The sequence below is a fragment of the Oratosquilla oratoria genome, chromosome 12, assembly GCF_046742065.1.
Source record: "Oratosquilla oratoria isolate Oo_2021 chromosome 12, ASM4674206v1, whole genome shotgun sequence".
NCBI lineage: Eukaryota > Metazoa > Arthropoda > Malacostraca > Stomatopoda > Squillidae > Oratosquilla > Oratosquilla oratoria.
In genome coordinates, this window is record NC_134788.1 from 23,826,230 (window position 1) to 23,848,713 (window position 22,484).

General features: G+C 46.4%; 2 protein-coding genes across 8 annotated transcripts in view; both read right to left on the reverse strand.

The window, feature by feature from the left end:
* The window catches only part of LOC143031107 (uncharacterized), a 202,836-nt gene that overhangs the window by 51,521 nt on the left and 128,831 nt on the right, over positions 1 to 22,484 (reverse strand). Inside the window, exon 5 of one of the 7 annotated variants that reach the window (XM_076194554.1) lies at positions 9,799 to 10,299. The exons of 3 other annotated variants lie outside the window; for them this stretch is intronic. In XM_076194554.1, coding sequence (XP_076050669.1) covers positions 9,814 to 10,299 — 486 coding nt within the window. In that variant the 3' untranslated portion in view covers positions 9,799 to 9,813. Of the gene's footprint in view, positions 1 to 9,798; positions 10,300 to 12,450; positions 13,751 to 15,157; positions 16,693 to 22,484 lie in introns of those variants that run through there. 3 more of the 7 variants (XM_076194541.1, XM_076194540.1, XM_076194546.1) reach the window with 3 other exon arrangements.
* LOC143031110 (uncharacterized) lies at positions 2,119 to 8,380 on the reverse strand. The gene is made up of 2 exons (XM_076194557.1): positions 7,558 to 8,380; positions 2,119 to 3,186 (listed from the first exon to the last, which is right to left on the reverse strand). The coding sequence occupies exon 2, from the start codon at positions 3,178 to 3,180 to the stop codon at positions 2,701 to 2,703; it is 480 nt and encodes a 159-aa protein (XP_076050672.1). The 5' UTR covers positions 3,181 to 3,186; positions 7,558 to 8,380; the 3' UTR covers positions 2,119 to 2,700.

Genomic DNA, 22,484 nt, shown 5'->3' on the forward strand with positions numbered 1-22,484 from the left:
CCTCCTCCTCCTCCTCCTACCCCTCCTCCCTACCAGCTCCTTACCCCTACTCCTCCGCGGGCACCACTCATCAGAAGCCTGACGGGGGTGGCAGTGGCGGTCGTGGTTTGAGTTGGTGACATTCGGTGGGACACTAGGTTGGCTGCGGCAGGAGACACGAGGCAGGAGGACCCGCCCCCGCCCTGGACTCCACCGCCCGCCTCACCTCAGGGAGGTTTATATCATGTGATGTGGCAGCACGTCCGGGACGCCGCCGCCGCCGCCCCCGTGCGTGACTGCGGCTGCGGCAGCTGCAGCCGTCAGCAGGCACCGCTTTTGGTGTTTGAGACAGTTGCTGTTGTCGGAGAACCGCATGCCGCACTGGGAGCAGGCGAAGGGTTTCTCGCCTGTGTGGGTCCGCAGGTGCTTGACGTAGTCCTTGCGGAAGGCGATGACCTTGCCGCACACGTGGCACTCGAAGCGAGCCTCCGAGGCCCGCCGGTGGTAATACAGGTGGCTCTTGTAGTGCGCTGGCGAAGACAGGTTCTTGTTACACAGAGGGCAACGAAGGGCCACGCCGCCCATCACCCCGACCAACTCCTCCAGGGGCAACACGTCCCAGCCACCACCACCACCGCCTCCACCACCACCACCACCACCACTTCCACCACCACCTAGGCTCCCTCCTCCTCCTCCACCACCACCACCCACTCCTCCACCAAGCCCCTCACCACCAATGCCAGCGAGCCAGGCGCGACTCGACCTCTGCAAAGAAACAAAGCCATCCGTCAGACGCACCTCAAGGTCCACCTTGTCCAGACACTCAACAGCTACACACACACCTCAACCTCCAACTAAATCTAAGCCGCTCCTTCCTCCTCCTCCTCCTCCTCCTCCTCTACGTGAAGGGGACGCAGCTACAAATGCTACACGTGTACCAGTTCGTGGGGCACACGTTCATGGTGTAGAGCTTTGGCATGCCTGGTGGCGGTGGGGGAGGGGGAGGTTGAGGGGGAGGGGGAGGTTGAGGGGAGGGAGAAGGGACAGGAGGGCGACTGGCAAAGGTGGTGGTGGTGATTTGGGCATCGGTGGTGCAGGAAGTGGGATGGTGGGAACAAAGGGAGGGATTCTGTGGGAGATCTTGCTCCCTGATACTGCTCGGTGGTCCTCAGTGACGCAAGTGGCAAAGTGGTGGTAGGGTCATGGTGGCAGTGATGGTTGGGTCTCCAATGATGGTGTTTAGTTGGTGTTGACGTTGATGGTGGATGATATCTCTGGTTAGATAGTTACAGGGAGCATGGTGGTGTTAATGATGGGTGTAGTAGCAGGTGTTAGTGGTGTTCAATTGCTATTTCTGTGGTGATAACACCAAGTGTACAAGTAGTTACTTAGTGAGAAGGCGAGTGGGGACGGGGATGGGTGGGGGGGGTGGCAAGTCAATCACAACCCAAAGCTTCAATAACAAGCGGTCACCTGGAAGGTGCCCTACTTCGAAGACTCTTCCTCCGGCTAGGAACTGGTGATTCTATCCCGGTGCGGAGTCAGACCCTGGACTATCCGGGGCATCGTAGCTCGGCCGTGAGCCCCCTCCTCAGGCCAAAACCCACCCCTCTGTCCTTAGCAAGGTGAAAAAAAAATATATATAAATAAACGATGAACGCCACTGTAATAAAGGGGATTCAGGCTACGAGCTGGGGCTGACATAAGGCTGGGCCAACACTGAACCTCTAACACAGTAGGACCTACTCCGCCAAAATTATATTCATCTCACAGCCTTACTTCAACGATGGTTCTCGTGTAGTGGACAATGCTGGTCATCCCTAAGCTGGTTATGGTGTCAACTATGGACAGATTAACCCATTAAACTCCGATGACAAGATTCTTGTCATTTGGTCAAATAAAACAAAAAATCATAAAACACCAAAATGTTTGATCAAACACCAGAAAAATATGACGTCAGTAGTCCTCGCTTCGCTCGCGAGCGAGCGAAGCGAGCACTACTGACGTCATATTTTTCTGGTGTTTGATCAAACATTTTGGTGTTTTATGATTTTTTGTTTTATTTGACCAAATGACAAGAATCTTGTCATCGGAGTTTAATGGGTTAAGTATGTATGAATGTATGTATGTATGGGGGTGTTTTACAATATCGATTCCGAATGAAGCCAGCGGCAATGGCTATGTTGGGACAGTGAAAAGGGGCATTACCGATATCGGACAGATATGCGACAAAAAGGACGTTGAGGAACACGTGAGGGTGGGTCAGGGGGAGCGGGGGGGGGGGAGAGTCGGCACAGGGGGGATTAAAGTGGAGTTGCTGAGGTGAAAGTGGCAAGACGGGAGTGCTGAAATGGAGCAGGTGCGCTGGACGCGATGAGGTGTACAAGTCCCGTGGACCTGGTGAGGTGGACCAATCAGATGGAGAATCCACCTGCGGCACACCTGGAGCCGCCGCCGCCGCTGCCGCCTCCCGTGGAGGCGGCAAGTCGGAGCACCAAGAGAACGATTAAATGACTAAAGTGACACGAGGAAGAGTTCGTGTAGCGGTAGCCGCCTCCATACCGCGAGAGGAGTACCGCGGCTGGGTGGGCGGGCACAAGCACCAGAGAGGGGGGGGGGGGTCTCTTCATCAGAGACTGCCGCCCTTGACGCCTCGCCTCACTTCCTCCTCCTCCTCCTCCTCCTCCTCCTGCACGCCCGTCCCCGCCCCTCCCGCGGCCCTCAAAGCTTCCTGTGAAGCCGCTTGACGTGCTTGGACAGCGAGCTCCTGTCGGCCGTCCGGAAGTTGCATCCGCGGACGGGGCAGGCAAACGGCTTCTCACCGGTGTGAGTCCGTATGTGCTTGTTGTGGTCATAGCGCGAGATGGAGAACTTCCCGCACATCGGACACTGAAACGTCCCCGCGGCGCTGCCCCCGGGGGGTCCGGCCCCAAGCATGCCCTCCACCATCTGCTGCTGCTGCTGCTGCTGCTGGGCTTCCAACTGCTGACGAAGGGTTGCGGCCCCACCTCCAGGCCCGAGCTTCCGGCACACGCCGTACAGGGCCGGGGGCGGCGAGGTGGAGGAGGAGGTGGAAGAGGTGGTGGTGCTGACAGAGATAGAGGCGGATGGATGTGGCGGTGGACGGCTGGAGAGGAGATGGTGGAGGCGGTGGTGGTGGTGGTGGTGGTGGAGGTCGTCTATAGGCACGAGAGGAAGCATCGCGCCCTGCAATAAGAAAACCGTCCATGTAGCGCCAGCTGGTCCTATTCTTCACTTCTCCTCCTCCTCCTCCTCCTCCATCTGATGCTGCTACCCTCCCTCCCTCTCCCCATCCCCCAACCCCGACCAACTCCTACGTCGCAACGCCTGAGACTCTCCCAGGAAACAAAACCTCTCTCTCACCCCCTATTGTCTACCTCCTCCTCCTCCACCTCAAGCAGGTGGACCTGCCTCTTCGTGGGGTTAACCCATTCAACTCCGATGACAAGATGTCTTGTCATTTGGTCAAATAAAACAAAAAAATCATAAAACACCAAAATGTTTGATCAAACACCAGAAAAATATGACGTCAGTCCTCGCTTCGCTCGCGCTTCGCTGCGAGCGAAGCGAGGACTGACGTCATATTTTTCTGGTGTTTGATCAAACATTTTGGTGTTTTATGATTTTTTGTTTTATTTGACCAAATGACAAGACATCTTGTCATCGGAGTTGAATGGGTTAAAGGCCGCCTGGGAGCTTTCCTCTTACAATTAAATCCACCTACCTCGACCTACCTGGCCTCCTCTTCTCCTCCTCTACCCTACCTCCTTCGGCCCAGCTCCAACAAACCTCCACCAACACCAAGACCCGGAGAAGACCCAAAAAGACCCGAAAGAAGACCTGAAGGAAAGGGGAGGGAAGGAGCGAGAGGTCAGGCAAGGTCAGGCGAGAAGCGTAGGGAAATGGAGAGAGAAAAAAATAAAATAAAATAAAAATGCGTGTCCTTTTTTTAAGGACCTTGATCTGGGCAGGGATGCATGGGGGTTTTATTCGGTAGGTCCGGGGGTGAGAGGGGAGGGGGAACCCCGCCCCCCCGGCCCTTAAATCCTCCCCCAAAACTGAACAAAACGCTCACGCTCGCCCCCGCCCATGGGATCAAGAACCTTGACGCCACCGATTTGAAGGTGGTGGTGGCGTGGGAGCCAATAACCATTCCTTGCTTGGCACCAGACGACCCGATGATCACGTGACCTTGGGCGCAGGCCCGGGGAAGAGATTAATATAATCGCCAGGCGCATGCGAGTGCATAAGCTATACAATGGGGTACTTGAGAAGTCCCAGGATGAAGCAGGAAATTCGAAACAATGTTGGTGCTGGATCAACACTGGTGTACTGGTGTAAGGGTTGGATGGGTGGGTGAGGGGTTTTGGATGGGGGGGAGAAGGGGGAGCGGGGGTTGAGAAACCCCGAAGCAGCACATGGTTCCAAGGGTATTTTAGAATAGGAACATTTATTAGTTTTGTATATCGGGGGTCGGGGATTCGAGATAGTGTCCATGTTCCTGGCATCCGTGTGGCGCAAGGAATTGTGAAACTGAGGCAAACGAAGCTATAGATGGGGCGTGGGAGAATGGTGATAGGGAATTAGCAACTGGTGGGTGTGTGCGTGTGTGTGTGTGCGTCACCTTTGGCATTTATGCACCAAAACCTGACACGTGGTAGTGGGGAGTTATTTTATTAATATCATTAACGTTTTTGGGGCCATGATTAACCAGTATTCTACCAAGCCACTGTGCAGTGCGAGACTTAAAATGATAATAATAATAATATAATAAAATAAGAATAAGACTAATAAAATAAGAATAAGACTAAAATAATCCAACAGCCAAACCCGGGGCCCCCGACTGACCGCGACCCCTTTTGCGTAAAATCAAGACTCGCGAATGTTGCCAGATTAGTGATCTTTTTTTTTCTGAAACGCGTTGAAATTGTGTCATGGAGGTCCGAGTTCAAACCCCCATCCCCGTTTCACTACTAAGTACTACAGTTGGCGTTTTCTGTGAAGCTGTGCCCATCTTTACGACACAAGACTCGTCACTCTACAGCACACATAAGAATGAGGGAGACTGCAAGAGACCATAAGGCCTACACTAGTAAGTTCCGTGCCCATTACCACCATAATTTTGTCTAACCTTTTCTATAAACAACCGATAGTTTCAGCGCTCACTAACTAGTTACAAAGTTTAATCCATCCGTTGACAACTATTGGTCTAATGACTATTGGCCCAATAGCGTTTCGTCTAATAGGAAGATTAGTCTAATACTAGTTACGTTAGGCTAGGCTAGGCTAGGTTAGGTTAGGTAACCTAATCTATCCAAACCTAACCAATCACCAATAGACTGGTTGTCTCTATACCAATTGGTCTATTAGACAAATCAGTTTCATACTAGATATTTCTAGACTAGTCGACCTATTACACCAATTACCAATGGGCCAATATCCCTCTTTCCTAAATAATATCCCCCCATAAGGAGGGGGGGGCATAGAGGTACTATCCCCCAGATATCCCTCAAGCTCTCAATACCTCCTGCAAATATCCCCCCCCCAATTTCTCAAACACCCCTCCTACAAATATCCCCTCAAGTTATCAAATACCTCTTGTAAATATCTGGCAAGTTCTCAAATATCTATCTTGCAAATATCCCCACCAAAGCCCTCAAATAACCCCCAACACCCAACATATCACGTGACTTTTGTAAACATTATGGGATTTCGCTAAAATAATAATAATAATAAATAAATAAACAAGGCTCTGCAGATTGCATTTGGATTGTATTCTAGTTTCTAGAAAAGATAAACATTCTAGTGGGAGTCTTAACCCATTAAACTCCGATGACAAGATGTCTTGTCATTTGGTCAAATAAAACAAAAAATCATAAAACACCAAAATGTTTGATCAAACACCAGAAAAATATGACGTCAATCCTCGCTTCGCTGCGAGCGAAGCGAGGACTGACGTCATATTTTTCTGGTGTTTGATCAAACATTTTGGTGTTTTATGATTTTTTGTTTTATTTGACCAAATGACAAGACATCTTGTCATCGGAGTTTAATGGGTTAATCTAGTCCTCGACACACTAACCAGCTACCTATCAACCTCCTAATCAAACTGTGAGGCCTGCCACACGTGCAGTTTAAACTGACAGTTACAACTGTTCAGTTATAACTGTCAGTTCAAACTGTACGTGTGTGGGTATCTCAGTGATACTACCCACACACGTGCAGTTTCCGCTCACAGTTACAACTGAATAGTTGTAACTGTCAGTTTAAACTGCACATGTAGCAGGCCTAAGAATAGTTTACTGACACACACGCGATTCGAGAAACGTTTACGCGAGAGAAAACGTTTGACCACCGTGAGCAAACGTCCAAAACGTTTGACCCCCGTGACCAAACGTCCAAAACGTTTGACCCCGTGACCAAACGTCCAAAACGTTTGACCCCCGTTACGGAACGTCCAAAACGTTTGACCCCCGTTACGGAACGTCCAAAACGTTTGACCCCCCATGACAAAACGTTTGATTCCCCGTGACCAAACGTGCAAAACGTTTATTATTTTTGCTTTTTATAATTTTTCTTCCATGAACGGAAAGTAATGGACGTCCATTACCACTCAAGACTAAACAATTAGAAACGTGGTTCGAAAGACTACCAATGACCCAATTTACAAATGCGAATTGTCTGTCGTTAGGCGATTTAATTCAAATGTGAAGTGAATTTAGACCAAATTTAGGCCCTATTTTAACCCATTCAACTCCGATGACAAGATGTCTTGTCATTTGGTCAAATAAAACAAAAAATCATAAAACACCAAAATGTTTGATCAAACACCAGAAAAATATGACGTCAGTCCTCGCTTCGCTCGCAGCGAAGCGAGGATTGATGTCATATTTTTCTGGTGTTTGATCAAACATTTTGGTGTTTTATGATTTTTTGTTTTATTTGACCAAATGACAAGACATCTTGTCATCGGAGTTGAATGGGTTAAGGAACAAATTTGCTGAATAAAGTGGCTTTTGCTAGATACATCTATGTAAACACTTTTTTCCAAACTCTTCATAAACTGACGATGAAATTTGCTAACCACCCCTGGATAAAATGATTACATAGATTGGTCAAAAATTGACGATAATTACCAACTTTTCGATAAAAAATAATAATAATGAATATATAAATAAATCCTAAGGTAGTCTTAGGTTAATATATTAATCTGGTTTAGTCACTATCAAAATCATTTTATGCCCCCCCCCCTCCCCGCCAAGCAGCACATCGTAAACTACGAGGTCGCAATCTGCGATATCGTAAGAAACGACTAACAGCCCCTTCGGCCCAAGTTACAACCTTCCTCAGGCTACACCTAGGTTGTAACTTACAACCTGCTCGTACTAGAGGCCCACGGCGGTTGCGAATCAATGACGTCATCAATTGGGTTGTAGGTGGAAGTGAGGGGAACCTCACTCGCCTCCGGATAGGGGGAAAATGTGTGAGGAAGGAAATGAAAAGAGGGAGAGAGGGAAGGGGTGAGAGTGTGAGAGAGAGCTGCTGATCTCACTTGACCTTGTTCCGGACGCTGTAGGTCAACTTCCTGACGAAGCTATCACAGGTAACACTTGAGGTGGAGCTTCGAGGTCGACCGTGGTGGTGGTGTTCACGACACTAACCTAACATGACACGCTTTTGGAGCATGACCCTTGGGGTGGAGGGGAAGGAGGAGCGGGTGGAGGTGGTAATGGGTGTGGTTTCCATAGCAACGCTTGTCAACACAAACTACCGTGCTTAATGTTTTTTTTATCGCCAAACGATATTATTCAGCTGAGGGAGGAGGGGAGAAAAAAGGCCTATATTACTCCACCACCCCCCCCAGCTGGACAAAAAATAAAATAAAAAATAATAACAATATAAAGAAATTGTCGTCTGTTTATTATTTGCCTAACCTGGCAACGCTTCCGTGGTATGCCTACAAAAAATAATAAAAAATAATAAATAACAATAATAAAATAATAATAATAATAATGATAACTAAAATATAAAGAAATTGCCGTCTGTTTACTATTTGCCTAACTTAGCAACGCTACATAAAATAATAAAAAATAAAAAGAAATAATTAAATCTCCTCACATGTGTGACGCCACGTCGTGTACTGTACTTGGGACCACGACGGACCCGAGTCACGTAGCATTCATTCTTTACTTTTTTTTTTTTTTTTTTACCCCCTTGGGATAGAAGCGATGGTTACTAATTACTGTGGCGAACAAATAAAAGCCCCAAATAGCTATGCTTATGCGAGATGCCGTTTCACAAATTATTCAAAAGTCAGACTGTAAGTCAAATACACACACACACACACACACACACACACGTACACCCCAATAACCAATATCATGCAAAAAATGTGATATAAATATATATATATATATACACACACACACAACACTGAATGGGCCCCAGTGAACAGATTTACGTTTATCAACCACATGGTTCGAGTCCTTAGCTGTACCACGTATCAATTTCTGCACGTATGCCTCCTCGAGTTCCTCGACATTGATAGCTTAGAATTAAAGTGAATTGTGGTGGATAATATATATATATATTATATATATATATATATATATATACTCGTATATTCAATGGAATCTGGGAGCAATAAATTCTAACTGGCTATATTAGTGAATTCAATCTTCCCCGTGAACTAAGGGTATTCACCTGAACACATCAGTATCCATCATATATATATATATATATATATATATATATATATATATATATATATACATACATACATTCACCTTTTCAACCATATTATCTCTCTTGATAGCGCAGTGGGCTAAGTCACTGGTCTCTTGTTACGTCTTAGCTGGGTTCGAGTCCTTAGCTTGAACATACATCAGTTTTCCTGTGTATGCTTCTATCGAGCTACTCGTCAGTCTCGGCCGTGATGGTATGGAATTAATGTGAATTAGTGCGGTTGAATATATATCATGTGTATATATATTATATATATATATATATATATATAGATATATTTCACATATACACACTGTCGACATTTTTTCTTTGTTCATCCACTTCATCATTCAGCTGACTCACCAAGGTTCACACTAGTGGAAAAAATCGTCGATTTTTTCCCCCCGTCAACACGACAACTGTCTTTTCGCCAACATTCACACAAGCGAAAAATCGTCGACTTTTTCCGTCGACACGATATATATTCCTAATCAAATAGGGGCTTTGCCTTAATCCAAAAAGTGTGCTTATTATTGCTATGAAGACAATTCAAAAGATTAAAAAAAATAATAATAATATAATCCTACATTAGACCGGTTAAGCTTAATCCTACAAATTACGCAAAGTGTATATTTATTTGTTTTCTCTAAGAGATAATTTCCTCTTTGGGGAGGGGGGCATGTGTCATAGGAACATACCTAAGACAGAACAACCCTTATCTTGATAGACTGGGGGAGAGTAATGGAGGTGGAATTAATGGGGGGGAAGGCTATGGGGGAAGGTAAAAGGGCTGGGAATAATGGGAGAATGAATGTGGGAGAGTAATGGGGGAAATTAATGGGGTAGGTAATGGGAGGAGCTATTCAGGGGAAATTAATGAAGATAAGTAATAGGAGAAATTAATGGGTGAAGTTAATGGGGTGGAGGTAATAGTAGAAATTAACGGGGCAAGGTAAAGGGGGGGGGGGTTAATTAATGGGGTGGGAAGGTAATGGGGGAAGGGGGGGTAATTAATGGGGGGTAGGTAATGGTTGTTTAGCATGTCCCCCCTCTCCCTCCCCCTCGTCTCCCGTCACCCAATGGACCTCTTCACATGAAGGGCGGTTTGTCGCGATGTTTGTTCCGAACATGAGACTTCAAGTTCCACTTGTATGCGGCCCTGAACTGGCAGTAGGGGCACTGGTGTTCCTTCTGGTTCGAGTGGCACTTGAGATGTCTCTCGTAGTAGTACCGTATCCCGAAGTCTTTCCTACAAATGGCACAAGTCCACCTCTGGCCAGTGGCCAGGACGCTCCTGGCCCACGCTAGGGCGTCGGCGCTAACGTTCCCAGTTCCTCCTCCTTCAGGAGTACCTCCTCCTCCACCTCCTGCTACTCCTAAGGGACCTTCCTGGCTCCCATACCCTCCTCCTCCTCCTCCTCCTGATGCTGCCGCTCCTCCTCCTCCTCCTCCTCCACCTCCTCCCGAGGGCGCCCCGCTGCTGCTGCTACTGCCGGAGGGGAACACGAACTCCCCAAGACCCGTCAGGAGGGCGAGGGGCCCCACGTCGCCCACGCCAGGGGACACAGCCGCCCTCTGGAAAGAGAGGAAGGCTCTTAGACGAGTTTCCAGCAGCAGCAGGAGAGGGCAAGCTCCCATATACACACCCGACCATCATCACAACAAACCCCTATCCAATAGGTAACCACTCCCTAACCACAGGCTTCCTATATTTCTCACCCCTAACTCCATAAATTGAGGCATGAGGGTAGGGGGTTAATCTTTTTTTAACTTTAACCCAACAATGGTTAACCTTGATCTATCTCTCTCTCTCTCACACACACACACACACCAACCATTGGAGATGTGAAGCTCTCATCCGGGAGGGTAACGGCTGCCCATCACAAGCTAAGCACGTCATCCAATTGCATATTCCCTCCCGGATGAGAGTTCAGATCTTTGGTTAAAGTATACACCCACCTCCTCCTTGCCCATGGGGAACAGTAACGGCTTGCAGTCTTAATGAAGCTCACGCGGTATGAGCGGTACGCGATCATGGTTCCGACTCGTGGGAAGATAGCGACGCTATCCACCACACTAGCAAGTCCCGCGTATGCGCCACCTTCGGACAGAGGGCCACGCTGACAGCCTCGTATCTTACAACATCGCAACTTACGACGTGGGTTGCCTCCTTCTTAGCACCCCCCGAGAGAGAGAGGGAGAGAGATAGAGAGAGGGGGGGGAGGCAATTACATGAAAACACACACACACACATCAGAACGCCTACAGGAACAGCTTACTGAAACTTTCAAAAATAAATAATAAAAATATTGTTTCCTATCGTAGCAACAGGCACATATAGTTAAAATGTCTACATTGTGTGTGTACAAGATTACTTGAATTAAATAATTTTCCAATGTCCAGGATTTCAATACAACATATCGTAGCAATCTCTCATCACATTTGTACTGGTTAAATATTTTATTCCCAAAAGCGGAGCCCTGCACAGATCTCTAATAATCACTAAAATAAATATTGGGTAATATAGACTAATATTCCACCCCGAGAATTCCCATTCTCTGTGAATCTCGAACACCCGTTTTCTTTGAAGGATATGTGAAATGAATTATTCACTCGTCATTTTTTATTGGTCATTTATATGTCATTTACATTCATATGTCAAGTAATCGTGATAGTACGCCAGCATATATTTTACTGAGTGCATGTATTCTTATGTATGTATATATATATAAATTATATATATATAATACACACGTTACATAACTATATAATCTGTATACATGTATATTCATCATATACTTAATATACTGTTTATACATATATATACATGTGTAGCATATAAATGTATATATGGTAATATACACAGTCTAATTCATAAACAAAAAGTGCGCCCAGCCGACAGTATATTTTCAGTTATAATTGCACTATGTTTCAAAATGTCCACCACTTCTCGACTCAGCCCGACTTCTTTGGGACAACGCAGACTGAATTATTGTAAGTGGAATGCGGGGTGAGGGGGTTGAATTAAGGGGGATAGGGAGAGAAAAGGAGATGTCATGGTCAGGCAAATAATTATTTCAAATTCGATAGCGGTATATTGCATCGATGAATATTTTCGTGGTTGGTGACGTCATGTCGACTCGAATGTGTACATCAGGGATGTCAAACTCAATTCCTCTCGAGGCCATAAAAATTAAAAAATAAAGAACAAAAATAAATAAATAAAAAGTCATTTTTAATATACCACGTCTTAACAATTTACATTTTTTTCTCAGTTATAACAATTATAGCAACGAGTTGAAAAAGATTTTGTCACCTCGCTGGCAATGAGTTACCCCTGGACGAGGCATGGACCTTAGTCGTGCTCATTGTTTCCATTTCTTCTTGCATAATTTTTTTTTGTGATCAGTATATTTTTATTTTCTCTTTTATAAACATGTTGACTTTCTCACACACACGTAAAAAAAAAAAAAATCTGGTCAGCCATAAGAAGGGAACATGCGACACTGAAACAAGGTGGTGCCCACCCAAGACTTCCTATGACAATTTCTGAGATAATTCCAAAGCTTCAAAGGCCGAGAGAGTGAGTGTGTGTGTGTGTGTGTGTGTGTGTGTGTGTGTGTGTGTGCGTGCGTCTGTGTCCACACCCGATTTCAACCTCCTATAACTCAAGACTAAATAAAATGTCAAAAAAAAAAAAAAAAAAGAGAGGTTGCAACTCTCGTAGTGATCAAACAGCTGTTCTCGCGCGTTGGGGGGAGAGGCACCTACACGCCCCCCCTTCCCCCTCCCCCTCATGACGCAGACTGGAACTCTCCTGGAGCTGCCACAGCGTGCGGGACGTGGGAGAGGGACGTCTCCGGCTCCTCTCGCTAGACGGACAGGCCTTCCCGACTGAGGTATATCATGGAGGAGACAGGACATGTCGAGACCTTACGTTCAAGTCCTGCCTACGGCAGGAGCCGCCGCCGCCGCCGCAGATGGTTCAGTTGGCTTGATGCTGTGAGGCGGTGGTGGAGGAGGAGGAGGACGTGGGGGACATCCCTCCTCCAGGAGGCGACGCCACCGAGGAACCGAGAACGGTTGGAGGAGGAGGTGGAGGAAGAGGAGGAGGAGGAGGAGGAGCGGCTGAAGAGGGCGGGAGGTGCGCCCCCCCGGGGGAGACCCCCGGTGGAGGTGCGCCCGGGGGGTAGGTCTTGTGGACAGACTTGAGGTGCACGTTGAGGTTGGACCGCTGGGCCGAGCGGTACGGGCAGAGGTGACACTGAAAAGGCTTTTCGCCTGTGTGGGTCCTCATATGTTTCTCGTACTCGGAACGGAAGAGGAGGACGCGGCCGCACACGGGGCAGTGCATCGGGTTGTTCGAACGCCTCCCGGCTCGCCCTAAGGCGGCGAGACCCAAACCTCCTTCCCCACCCCCGCCCCCGCCACCGCCCCCGCCCCCCGTCGCCGCTCCCCCTCCGCCCATACCCGCCCGCGGCCCCAGACGGGGCACGCCTATGATCCCCCCGCCCATGGCTAGGTTACTCACGCCGCCCATCCTCCCGACGCCCCCGGGGAGAGAACCGTACCCACGCCCTCCACCTCCTCCGCCTCCACCGCCGCCGCCCATGGCCGCGAAGGTCCTGTGGGAGAGGAACTGCGACAGGTGATGGGGCGGGGCTTGGCCGTACAGACCTCCCGCCCCTCCAACACCGCCGCCCGCATGCTCACCGCCCACGCCCGCGGCTCCCCCGTCCCTGACCAAACCGCCAGCGACGCCCTTCTCCTCCTCCTCCTCCTCCAGGTCATCCATTGTCCAGTCCCTCCTCCACCCGGGGTCCCCCTCCTCCTCCTCCTCGCCCTCCTCGAGCTCGACCTTGACCCTGGCCGGGTACCTCTCCTCCAGCTCCTCCTCCGCCTCCCCCTCCTTCGCCTCCTCCCCCTCGCTGCCCCCCTCGCCGTCGTGCTGGCGCTGTGCGGGGGGCGTGGCCTTGGCGGGGGGTCCCGGACGCCCCCGCTCCAGCAAGAGTAAGAACGGCGTCACCTGAAACGAGAACACGAAGCGTCACTATCCCTACGTCACTTCCGGTCTTCCTCCTCCTCCTCCTCCTTCCTCCTCCTCCTCACGTATACTTAGGTGCTCAAGTCCTCTCTCGCCTCTCCCCCCAACCCCAGGGGCCCCACAAGATACGCAGGTTCTCCACAAATTAAATAATAAATTAAATAAAAATAAATAAAAAATCGTAAAAATAAACATTAAACTTAAAAAAAGACACTACGGTTTTGCCACAGTCTTCCGTGTCGATGGCGAACCCAAAGTACAGACCTCTGATCTCAACTGTACATCTGCTCCAAGTCTGCTACTTTTTTTTTTTTTTTTTAAATCTATTTATTTATTTTTTAAGATCAGTTTCTGGAGGGACGTACATGGTACCCGTCCCGGCGGGAACGACGCTAACACCGACCCGGAAATCTTGCGAAGCATTCGACACACTTTGGGGAAGGAAAAAAATAAACAAACAAATAAAATAATAATAATAATAATAATAAATAATAACAATAATAATAATTTTTCAATTCGTCTTTTTTTTTTATCCGAAATCAATCGGTTCACAAAATACACGCACACAATTTTATATATATATATATATATATATTATATATATATATACTTATATATATATATATATATACTTATATATTATATATATACACAGTGTATATTATATATATATATATATATGTATATACATATATGTATACACACACATTGTATTTCGATCAATCACCCATCAGTATTCCTCCAACTGCATTCAACAAGTAAATTGTTCTATATAGACGATTCTCTCAACAACACTACTTGTCGATTGTACATGTGTGTGTGTGTGTGTGTGTGTGTGTGTGTGTGTGTGTGTGTGTGTGTGTGTGTTGGGGCGTTGTCTGGGCCAAGTGAATCCGTGGGGTTTATCCCTGTCCACAGCTTCTGGAGACTGATATGCATCCCACCAATATAATTTCATCTCTTCTTTTATATCTATTATCATCATTATCATTCCATCTATTACTATCATCATTATCATTTTCGCTTTATTTCATATATTATTACTAATAGTATTGTCATTTTCGCCTTATTTCATCTATATTACTATTATCATTATTATTTTCGCTGGAATTGCAAGTAGAAACATTGGGTAGAATTCAACTTCTGACGATAACTTTATACACATACACACACACACACACACACATATATATATATATATATATATGTGTGTGTGTGTGTGTGTGTGTGTGTGTGTGTGTGTGTGTGTTAACTATCACCAATGGCCGTCATGCCTGAGCTCCATAGTCTTAATTGCAATAAAAGGACACAAGAAAAAAAGAAATCAGAAAATAAAAAAACAAGTCTAGATTGAGATTCATCATACTTTATTTGGAAGAAGAATTGACAAATAAAACAAGATGGATATTTTCATTGTCACACATCCCCATCCACCCTCACAATATATTTTTTCGTAGCCACCCTTCAGACGCGCACGCACACACACATATTCATTTTTTCTTCGTAGGCAGCCTTGAGACGACGAAAGGGGGCAGCCCCTTCCCTGAACGTAAGTTTGGGGTCTCGTCACCAGAAGCGGCCGCTCGGAATTTGAAACTTCCTGCTAAGACACTCGCAGGAACCAGCAGCAGCAACAGCAATTTTCGCACATAATCCACCAGATACCTTATCGATATCATTCATCTGACCTGAGTTGAAACCCGAGGAAGTTTCCATCTAACATCTCATTTCAAAATCAACACCACACCCGTTCACGATCGTTAAGAAAATAATCTACTTATTAAAAAAAAAAAAAAAAAATGAAGACAATATACTCAGATTCCTAAAAATAATATTAAATACCGACCAACCAACCCTTTTTTTCTTCTCCGAGCAGTTTTCAGTTCGAATTTGAATTTCTAATCGACGTGACGTCATAACGCTCCCTCGGTCGAAAGGAATTTGTCTAACGGTCGTGAATCGAGTGTCGTATGATTACCAACCCTATGGCGAATGTGCCTAAGGGCGACAACAGACTCTAGGTCCCCCAAGGCACGGGTAAGGGAGAGGGTGAGAAAGAGAAGAGACGAGAGACGAGAGACGAGAGAGAGAGAGAGAGAGAGAGAGAGAGAGAGAGAGAGAGAGAGAGAGAGAGAGAGAGAGAGAGAGAGAGAGAGAGAGAGAGAGAGAGAGAGAGAGAGAGAGAGAGAAATGGGACGAAGATCCTAAAAATTGACGGCCAAGAACGACTAGACCCTTCAGACGCCGCCCCCACCGTGCTGGTCCTCAAAACCGCCAGCATGCTGGTGATGGAGGTGGAGCTGCTGCTGCTGCTGCTGGGGTTGTTGGTGATGGGGGGGCTGCTGCTGCGGCGGCGGAGGAGGAGGAGGAGGCGGCTGCTGCTGTAGTTCGAACTGAAAGGCCCTTGCCTGCGAGGGCGCCATTCCGGAGGCGGCGGCGCCCGTGGGCGCCTGAACAGCGTGGGCGTGGTGGGTCCTCATGTGGTACTTGACCTGCTTGGCCCGCTTGAAGGCGGCGCTGCAGAGGCCACACTTAAAGGGCTTCTCGGCCCGATGGACCACCTCGTGCTCTACGAGGTGGTGCTTCATTTTGAAGCCCTTCCCGCAGACGGGGCACACGTGGCGCCTCTCGGGAGGCCCACGGGCGGCCCCATACCCTCCTCCTCCTCCTTCACCCGCCTCCCCAGCAACACCTCCAAGCCCGAAAACTGTAGCAGTCGACGACGAAGTGGACACGTGGACCAGCCTTGGCGAGGCTACTGACACGACAGCAGGAGCAGTGGTCGTATTGGCGGAAGTGGTGATGGTGGTGGTGGTGACGTCTGGCCAGAACTGCTGGTGGTGGTGGTGGTGGTGGTGTTGTGCCAACGGCCGAAAGCCCGGCGGCCCCGCGCCTGACAGCGGACCCTCCAGGCACGATCCCATCTGAAACAACCACACGCGGTTTAGCGATGCCGCTACTCTCGCTCTCCCACCACCACCACCACCAACACTAACACCACCACCAACACCACCAACACACACACACTCTCTCCCTCCCCACCATCACCAAGGCCCCAAAGGAGAACCAAAGTCTCAACCTAGGGACATACCATAAACAAACCCAATACTTCATCAATAGGCGGACCCATAACTGAACAGCCCTGGAGAGATCGCGACCCACTCCAACTCACCAAATCTCCCGTCCTTCGCTACTTTTACGTACGCCTTGCCTTCTGACTCAGACCAGTCCCATAATGCTGCCGGCAGACGATTTTATTCAGGTTTTTTTAGGGGTAAGGCCCATCCCATCTGTTCTGGGAAATTGGTGGTCCCAGGATACAAGTAAGATTACAAGGATATGGAGCATCAAAAAATCGAATTCTTAACCCATTAAACTCCGATGACAAGATGTCTTGTCATTTGGTCAAATAAAACAAAAAATCATAAAACACCAAAATGTTTGATCAAACACCAGAAAAACATGACGTCAGTCGCGAGCGAAGCGAGGACTGGCGTCATGTTTTTCTGGTGTTTGATCAAACATTTTGGTGTTTTATGATTTTTTGTTTTATTTGACCAAATGACAAGACATCTTGTCATCGGAGTTTAATGGGATAATTATTAAGAGCACACGTCCATACACACACACACACACACAAACACACACTCATCTGTGGGATTTTCATCCCTCTATTCGACAATAAAATCCCATCCTCCTTCCTCGCCCTTTTCTAATGTTTGTTGTGAAATTCTCTTACCCTGAGTTTCTTTCTTTTAAAACGCCATTGTCTTATGTACCATAACCTACAGAGGTAATTAATTACGCACGCGTCATTGTGTGTGTGTGTGTGTGTGTGTGTGTGTGTGTGTGTGTGTGTGTGTGTGTGTGTGTGTGTGTGCACGAGACACAATGACTAAAATGTACACTTTTTCTTCTACCGTTAGGAAGGCGCGAATAGAGGAACAGTAGAAGTCAAGCGACTGCAAAAGAAGTAGAAATAGAAAAGGTCGTGGAGATGATATGGAGCGTGAAAGGTGGACTTCGGGACGATGTACGTGGAACAAGTGGACTAGTGCGACCTGCTGAAGTGGAGCAGGACTTGGAATGTATATGAAAGAGTAGGGAGGTTAGTTCCATCTCGAGGAGGAAGGAAGGAATGGAGTGGGCTGTAGGATATTGAAAATGATGCCCGTGATGCAGATGGCCAATGTACGTTTACAGACTTGACTAGTTAAGACAGTGCGAAAGTGGCACGGCTCCGGCCTAACAACACCACCAGCTGGCGCTACAAAACCTACAGAATCCTTCACGACGCCCCTCCCCCGTCCCCCTTGACCCTATTCCATGCGCCCCGGGGGTTCAAGTACGACCTAAGCGAGGTGGTGGTGGTGGTGGTGGTCCTCAAGCGTGATGATCGACATGATCGTGCGGGGGTGCCACGCCGTGCATCATGAGGTAGTGCGACTTGAGGGTCCTCCTCCGAGTGAAACGCTTGAGGCAGACCCCACAGCCGAAGGGCTTCTCGCCCGTGTGGCTGACGTAGTGCTCCTGGAGGTGGTCCTTTTTCTTGAACGCGCGCCCGCACAGACTACACGACCACCGCTTCGGGTCCAAGGATGCTGTGATGCTAGCCCCCGCCCCGCCGCCGCAGTACCCGCCGCTGCCGCCGCCGCCGCCTCCGCTGCCGCTGCCCGCGTCCGCTGCCGCACCTGTTGTTGTTGTTGTGGTTGTGGTTGTTGTTGTTGTTGTTGATGTCATATGATCCACGGTCACCATCATCACCACCATGTTCCCCCTTTGCGTCCCCACCACTCCCTGCAAAGACATGACTACCATTAATAGGACACTCGACCCACCCCCGGCGCCAGCGACCTAGACTAAACCCTGAACCCAACGTGGCTACCCTCCCCCCCTGGCGATTTTATTAACCCATTAAACTCCGATGACAATATTCTTGTCATTTGGTCAAATAAAACAAAAAATCATAAAACACCAAAATGTTTGATCAAACACCAGAAAAGTATGACGTCAGTCCTCCTCGCTTCGCTCGCGAGCGAGCGAAGCGAGGAGGACTGACGTCATACTTTTCTGGTGTTTGATCAAACATTTTGGTGTTTTATGATTTTTTGTTTTATTTGACCAAATGACAAGAATATTGTCATCGGAGTTTAATGGGTTAAACCCCCCTTTAGGGGATTTTTTTTTTTTGGGGGGGGGGCGTTGGACCCCTTTCCCTCAACCTGAATTGAATAAAATCACCTGGGGACAAGCCACAGCAGAAGCTATACAATGAGCCACGAGATGTGTTCCAACCATTCGCTACCGTGATGACGATCTATTCGTTTTTTATTTTCACATTCTCGTCCTGCAGAAATTTGAAACTCACTCGTATGGCAACACAACCCATATCCCGATATTGCCACAAAACGAAACTTTATTTTATTTCTTTCCATCACAGACCGAGATTAAGACTAAATTTCACTCCCCTTAAAAAGGGGAGAAGGGGGGGAGAAAGGGGGGGATGGCTATAAGAATATTAATGTATTGCCCGTAATGTCAAAACCATCGTAGAAAACGGACTGGGCAACACGAGTGACCCGACCTAGGTCAGCCTCGCCCCGCCCACCGTCACAATCAACAATAACAACAACAGCAGCAGCAGCAGTTTTGGTGGCACAGCATTCGAGTAGGAGTGTAATTCTCGTTTATTTACTTACTATCGTTTGTTTTATTTAGCGAGCAAATATACAATACTTTTCTTTTATTTTTTCCTGAGTAAACTTACATATACACAATTTTATTTATATAATATATATATATATATATATATATATATATATATATAATGTATGTACATGCTTTACAAAACCCATTTGAGAGTTACTAGGAAGACAAGGATGGGGCAGCGCATATTGTCGGCTAGCAACGCGCCAACACTAAGTAGTTAAATCAAACTATGACTTAGTGGTCCCTTGCAGGTCCCCCGGGCTATCCGATACGGAATGATACAGACTAAGTACCTCATCACTCACACGCATAGAATCACTTTATATATAATATATATATATATATATATATATATATATATATATATAATATATATATATATATATATATAGACTATTCACCACAGGGGTTCCCACTAACCCCGACCCCGTTCAGTAAGGTGGTTGTGCTATCAATAAGAATGCATTAAACCCATAATGGGCAGTTCTTACTGAAGCCCCATATATGATGAACAAGTTTTTATTCAATTGGGTATTAGTGATATTGACAGATTATGTTGCAGAAAAAGAGAAGACGGGGAGAAATCCCTTCGGTCTGCGAAAAAAAAAAAGTTTATTCCCCCTTATATGGGAAGTAGCCGAGTCATAGGCACGCATCTACTCCCACCCACTCCACCCTCTCTCATCTTAGCTCCTCGTGGATGACGGGTCATCCCTGCATCTCGCCCACTGCCCTGGGTCAGAAGCAATTTAGCAAGACATCGCACATTCACAGCAATGCCGCTTCATTAAATCGGCGACCCCCCTCTCCGTCCCCTCATGCAGAAAAGGAGACGGGGAGATTTCCCTTCAGGCTGCGTCAAAATATCATTCACACATCGCTGCATCATTGCAAGACTGTCGTAACTCAAAAAGTTCAAGTATAGAGTTACAATGGTTTATAAGAATGCCGAATAATTCTGCGTATTTTGGTAATAAAGTCGTAAGTCTAAGTGCATTATTAGCCGAGAGATGGCGCTGGGAAGATTTTTAGTCTAAATCAAAACCTCGGTGCAGTTTGTGAAAACAATGTTGTGAGTGTTACAGTGGCAGTTGTTGAGGTAGCATCTGTTGAATTTTGTGCAAGACTGTGAGAGCTCACAAGTGGTGTTCTATTTGTTGTTAAGGCTTTCTTGCAATGAAGTATTAACTAATTTAAAAGTGACGACGTGATAAATCAAAGTGCATCCTTCTTGTACCAAAATTTGAATAGAAAGGTGAACGCTAAAGCAAAATGTGGCATTATTGAACAAAAAGTCCGAGAAAACACTTGATTTATTATGACTTGCGTCTCTTTCACCCATTCAACTCCGATGACAAGATGTCTTGTCATTTGGTCAAATAAAACAAAAAATCATAAAACACCAAAATGTTTGATCAAACACCAGAAAAATATGACGTCAATCCTCGCTTCGCTGCGAGCGAAGCGAGGACTGACGTCATATTTTTCTGGTGTTTGATCAAACATTTTGGTGTTTTATGATTTTTTGTTTTATTTGACCAAATGACAAGACATCTTGTCATCGGAGTTGAATGGGTTAATGAACAACAAAACCACCCATCTCAAATTTACTAACAGAATGTTATATAATGAATTACAGCTGTCTTGCAGAAAACTGTCTTACCAAAAACGGAAATTACCTTGTTGTAACATAACTAATGTCATTTTAGATACAAAACGTTATTGTGATTTTTAACTACTACAATGCTTTTCAGAATTTATTCATGAAAAACTATGCTTTCCCGTGAATCGTCTTCATCATCAAGTGCCTCATCAGACAACGATGCTGAAAACAAAGAAGACTATGTTTGCAGTGATGACTCTTATCTAGATAAAGACTATGTTCCAGATTATAATGCCGAAAATTATTCCAGTGACGAGGAACAACCAAAAGTTTATCCTACTCTGAACTGGATTTATGAAGGATTGGAGATGTGGAAGTAACAGAAAAATATGAAAGACTGGAGCATAAAATTACAGAAAAACAAGATGAACAAGAAGACACATCCGCTGGAGATAATGGAATGCCCAACGGGGAGGAAGAAATTCTGGGAGAAAATGTGGAATTTATTGCTGGAGAAGGAAGAGTTAGGAGTAACAACGTGGAATTGAGTACCAGTGAATTGGATAGCCCCAAAAAGTCAAAGAAAAGAAAACTGAAGCCAACTGAGTGGAAACGGAATATTAATAAAAAGCGAAGGAATATGGGACTTCCTTATGAAACAACTGGAAAAAATCGAAGAGAGAGGCACGGGAAATCAAACCTAGAGAAGCTTGCAGGATAAATTGCATCAATAAAATATCTCATGAACAAAGAGTTCAAATTTCTTAATCATACTGGAACCTAGGGGATGTTGACCTTCAAAGAGAGTACATAACAAAATGTACGAACGAGATAAAGCCAGCTTACAGATATATAAGGGAAGACAGAAAGCGTGGACCAAGGGTAAACAACATTTCTTATTCCTTTCCAGTGAATGGTACATTAACCCATTCAACTCCGATGACAAGATGTCTTGTCATTTGGTCAAATAAAACAAAAAATCATAAAACACCAAAATGTTTGATCAAACACCAGAAAAATATGACGTCAGTCCTCGCTTCGCTGCGAGCGAAGCGAGGACTGACGTCATATTTTTCTGGTGTTTGATCAAACATTTTGGTGTTTTATGATTTTTTGTTTTATTTGACCAAATGACAAGACATCTTGTCATCGGAGTTTAATGGGAAGGAATTAGACCTCACATCGACTCGATTCCTAGAATCGAAAGTCACTACACAAGGGCACAATCAGCTAGGATATTCATTTGTGGGTCTCGAAGCCTGGCAGACAATCACAGGGATTATGTCAAAGAACCGAAAGAAAACAAGAAGCCCTATGCAAATTACGCCATGTTCCACAGTACATTTGTGAACGAGTTCAACATTTCTTTCTTCGCTCCAAAGAAAGATCAGTGTGACGTGTGTG